Raw genomic sequence first — 5,173 nt, 5'->3', positions numbered from 1 at the left:
ATCAGGCGGTCAGGCACCAGGGCGCATGAGTCAGCAACGTAGGCTCCCACCCAGGCCGTCTGCCTGGGGAACGATCCCACTCGGCCGTCTACCGAGGAACGCCGGCTCGACCCTTGAACGGGGAGCGCTCCCATCCAGAACACTGGAGAGCCCATGTACCAAGTGACCCAAAGAGCCCCGGTGCCAGTTACAATTCAAACAAAATATGCAGTGCAGCAAAATACAGAATACAAGGAGCAAAAGAAAAAAAAATTGGAAAATATTGGTGAAATTCACATGATGTTACCCAGTCCCAAGCTGGCTAGGGAAAGCAGGCACCTCCTAGTCCAGAAGATGGCGGGGAGAAAAATACTCAATCAAATTGAGCCGGCGAGAACGATGCACTTCCCAGTCCAGAGCTGGCGAGGGAAAGAAAGCACATCCTAGTCCAGCAGCTGGCGGGGGCAAGCAACACTCGTTGAAATTCTAATCGGCAGGGGCAAGCAGAGCACTTCCCAGTCCAGAGAGACCGAAGACAAGATTAAGTGGGATGACGCTGTAGCACTCTAGCTCTCGCTCGAGTTAGTGGGGGAGTGAAGGCCCCGGACTCATCGTCTGTATCCTCTGAAGAAGAGGAATCATCCGAAAGGAAGTTTATCCTAAACAGAGATGAGTGACGTTCAAGAAGGCTGAAAAGGCCCTGCAGACGTTGTAAATTGACAGTGCTTCTTGAAATTAGACGCTTCCAAAGAAAATTATGTTGAGACCAATCTCCTAGATGAAACATATGAAAAGATGATGTGAGCACACAGGATGTGACATAGTGTCGCAAGTCTCCTCTCTCCCCGCATGCACACCGGCTATTATTGGCCGCCTTGATCTTCTTAAGGTAAGTCGGGAAGGGTCCGTGTTCTGAGATGAGGATGATTTTCTCACGAGACCACACTTCCCGACCAGAATCGACCCAAGGAATAACTTTTTGTGCAGAAACCGACGAAGCTGCAGAGTTCCAATGGAGTTGCCACCGCTGAAGTACAAGGTTGTGGAAGACATTTTTTGCATGGGACCAAGGCAGTGGAAAAAAGCTAGATTGATGAGGAGGGTAAGAGGTCGCTGCTTTAGCGAGTGAGTCGGCCAACTCATTACCCTCCGTTCCAGCGTGAGCCCTGATCCAAGAAATACGAATGTGCGGATGACCGAAGAGAGAAGATCTTATAGTGCGAATTGTAGGATGTATGCTGAGTGGATTAAGTATGGCAAATATATTGGAGAGACTGTCTGTATAGATAGTGATGGAAGGAAAATCCTGGATTGCAAGCTGCACCGCTTTCAGAATAGCAAGCATCTCTGCTTGAAAGACGGAGTTGAAATTGTTGATCCTTGCACTCCATTGGTGGGAAAGCAGTCCATCAGTTATGACCACGAAAGCCGATGCAACTCCGTGCCGCATGCGGGAACCGTCAGTGAATATCGCGGTAGCAGGAATATGTTCATCTGGTGTTGTGGAGACCTGATCGGGCGAGAAATCCGATGATGGGCAGGAAGACCATCCAGAGCTTTTATCTTCAAACTGTGTGGCGACAAAATGATGGTTAAAGTATGTCACATCCTGTCTGAAGCGAAGTAAACGTACTCTTCTGCCTTCTGCTTGAAGGAAGATTGACAGCGGAGGATTGTGAGAGGCCACTTGGAGAATGGCAGTTGACGTTGTTCGGTAAGCTTGGGTGACGAACAGGAGATGGGGCCTTTGTAGAGTCGCCATCCTTCTTTTGAGTCTGGAGCTTGGGTTGAAGAACCAGATGGCCGCCGCGTAAGCCAGTTGCCGGAGCGTGACGGTTCTGTAAAGGATGTTTCGAAGCTCCTTGGAATAGCCCCAGCTGGCATGGGAAAGACGGCGAAAATTCTGAAGGGTCTTGCAGGTTTTCCGTTGTAGATAAAAGCTGTGTGCAAGGAAATTTAAATTTTTGTCAAACATTACTCCAAGAATTTTGATACTGGATGCGTGTTTGATAGGCACTCCGTTTATCTTAAAGGAAGGACGCTTGATACGTTTGTTGGGCCAAAGAAATGAGGACTTAGTTGCCTCTACCTCAAGATCATTGTCTTGAAGCCACTGAGCGATCTTAGGAATGACAAGGCGACCCGCTGCAGTAACCTCCTCAGGCTGTCGTGCTGCCAAGATAATTATAAAATCATCTGCGTAAGCTTGGAGTTTTATATTGAAGTTACGGCTCTCTTCGGGAAACAGGTGAAGAATAGGATCAAAAGCGAGGTTCCAGAACACAGGCCCAGTACACGATCCTTGGGGACAGCCTCTGACCAATGTCCTGGAGACCAAGCCTGAATCTGTGTGAAGAACCACCTGACGATGATTAAGAGAGCTCTCGAGAATACCTCTCACGTCCTGCGGAAGATGCAATCCACGAAGAGCGTTGACCACTCTCTCGTGGCGCACATTATTAAAGGCCCCTGATGTCTAGTGAAAGGACTGCCGAACAAAGGTTCTCTCCTAAATTGGCCTCCAAGGTGCCGAGAAGAGGGCATCCTCAGACGAGCGACCCATTCTGAAGCCAAATTGTAGGTCGTGAAGAGCGTGGTCTCTTTCGATAAAGAAGGAAAGGCGTTGCACAAGTAGCCTTTCAAGGACCTTTCCTAGATTCGATATGATTGTAATTGGTCTCGAAGAGGCAGGATCCGGGGAATTCTTCTTTGGAAGCAGGACCAGGCGCCCCATTTTGAAAGATGCAGGGAACGTTTTTAGAGAGAGGCATTTGTTAAACAAGCTTGACCAGTAGGGCGGATTAGCCTCTATGAACTTCTGCACAACCGGATTGGGGAAGCCGTCTGGACCGGTCGTCTTTCTAGAGTTAAGTCTTTTTATGATGTTTAGAATTTCAGAGATTGAAAACGGAGATGTTGAAGGCGGATCCGAAGGACAGGGTTCTTGAGTCGAGATTGCTCTAGAAACGCTTGGAAAAATTTTTTTCAGTTGTTGATCAGCGAGCTGAAGTGCTGAATCTGTTATTGGATGGACGGAGACTCGGGAACTCTGGCGACGAGAGCGAAAAACTGCTTTATAGGGTGTGCCGAAAGCGGATACAGAATTGGAACAGAGATTCTGCCAGGATGTTAGTCTCTGCTTCCTAACATCGAGTTTGAATTGAGCACGGGCTTTTCGAAGACGAAGAGACTCCAAACTTGAATCGGCATTCCGCTTATTTATGCGGGAGATGCGTCGTTCAGACGGCGAATACCTCTTTGAGCATTAATTAGATCTTGATTCCACCAGGGTGTACGCCTTGGTTGTGAAGAGGTGATTTTAAATCCGAGGGTGGTGCGACAACATTCCCGTAGAGACAGAACGAGCTGTTCCACATGATCATTAAGCTGAGCCGGTGTGGAGACTGAGTCGATCGATTCTGAGAAGATATTTAGAGCAGAAGGAAGATGATGAGCCAGTCGGAGCAACCGTCTGGGCGAAACCCTGAACGAGGGACGAGAAGATAATGGAGTGAAGCTCGGGCTATTAATATGTATACATATGAAACGATGAGAAGAAAATGATGAATTAACTGTATCGACCATCCATGAAGAAGAGTTGAAGAGGCTATTGGAATTAGTGAAAGTTAGATCTGGCCATCCTTGCTTATTATTATGAACGAATGTGGGAGGAGAAGTTGAAGAGGTAGATGTTTGAAGAAATGAAAAAGTCCAATATCTTCTGTCGGTTGCTAAAGACAGGAAGACCAGACCGGGCACCGCCTCTACATTCCGTAGGACTTCAGAAGCAAAGGAACCCGGTTGGAAGGCAACCAAACCCCCAGGGCGACTCACGAGCCGAACACCTAACGCCGGCCCGACCAGCCCAATCCCACAGCATGTCTGCATTTATTTATAAAAAGAAAAAATTTTTTTTATACAGCACGCATGGGTGCCTGATAAGGAGTCGCAAGAATGGCGATTCCATAAAAGAACATATGTACGTCAAGGTCTCTGATGAGAGTACTTGATAATAATTTGTGGACGACTTATGTAGACGACCTTGAACGTCCGACGAAGGCGGCGTTGAAGACATATGATAGGCGATATGTAAACGTCAATCATGCCCAGGGCTTTGGTAGATGGAGTGTGCCGAAGGGACATGATACTGTGAATACGTATAGGTCTTGAGCACTTTGGATTTGGATGTCGTGGATCTTGTGCATTTGGATCTTGAGCACTTTGGATCTTGACCTTGGATCTTGGACACGTAGATTTGGATTTTGGACACTTTGGAATTTAGATTTATGGAAACTCTGGGTCGTGAATTCTTGAGCCTTGAATAAGTTCATAAATACTGTTGTGGCGATGAATTAAGGATTTGTGGTGATCAGATAGTTGATTTGAGTAGACAACTAATGTTGCAGGTCAATGGATTGACGCATACTCCTTGTCAACATGGGGTGAGTACGTTTGTGTGACGAAGAACTAAGCGTGCTGTGGTCCAGGTCTGCGTGTTTGTCGTGTAATATCGGAAGATTTTGTTCCAGGAAGTTGATTAAGCCGATTATAACCGACCAAGCTGTGGTTTTAACAACTCTCTTCTTCCAGTGAGCGAGGAATTGTTTGGCTACCGGATTTTGGTGGAAGGAGCTAGTCAATGGGCAGGACCATATGTAGTGTTCCATGGTACCGGTGTTCCCGCATCCGCATATATCATTGAGACTGCGCTTGAAGCGTTTCAGATACGCACGGAATGGACCATGTTCCGAGTAGACAATGACTTGGTGACGAGACCACGGACGGTTGTGCCTTGATACTGATTTAATGATGTCAAAAACCTTCCTGCCTGGCTGTTCCGGGTCCTGCCAGCGCATCTGCCATTGGTTAGAACCGTGTTGTTTGATTCTACCGGCTGCCGTAGAACGGGGGAAGGCGTAACTGGCTTCAGAACTGGGTAGTAGTGTGGCAGACTTAGCCAGTTGATCTGCCAGTTCATTTCCTAGATGACCGACGTGTGCTTTAATCCAACAGATATATGGTATATCTGTTGGTATGGTATATCTGATATCCAAAGAAATATGGGTTTAGGATGAGAATGTCTAGGATTTTTCGGACGATGGGATGCGTTGTTGTATTTTTGATAGCGAGAATACTAGAAAGGCTGTCTGTGAAGATCGGCAGAAGATCTTTGGTTTTGGAGAAATCAGTCAAT

The 5,173-nt window shown here is 47.1% G+C and overlaps 1 protein-coding gene across 1 annotated transcript; it reads right to left on the bottom strand.

Annotated features, from left to right (window-relative positions):
- Window positions 1-520: 520 nt before the first annotated feature.
- On the bottom strand, window positions 521-4,957 carry LOC149086331 (uncharacterized). Its single transcript, XM_089232357.1, has 2 exons — window positions 4,712-4,957; window positions 521-2,383 (listed from the first exon to the last, which is right to left on the bottom strand). Exons 1-2 carry the CDS (start codon window positions 4,955-4,957, stop codon window positions 521-523), a joined length of 2,109 nt encoding a protein of 702 aa, XP_089088483.1.
- Between the last annotated feature and the right edge of the window lie 216 nt (window positions 4,958-5,173).

The sequence above is a fragment of the Pholcus phalangioides genome, unplaced genomic scaffold (genome assembly GCF_987345545.1).
Source record: "Pholcus phalangioides strain wild (caught in Gottingen) unplaced genomic scaffold, Ppha-v1.0 ptg000005l_1, whole genome shotgun sequence".
Lineage (NCBI taxonomy): Eukaryota > Metazoa > Arthropoda > Arachnida > Araneae > Pholcidae > Pholcus > Pholcus phalangioides.
Note: the sequence above shows the minus strand (reverse complement) of the source record. Positions and strands in the feature narration are given on the sequence as shown.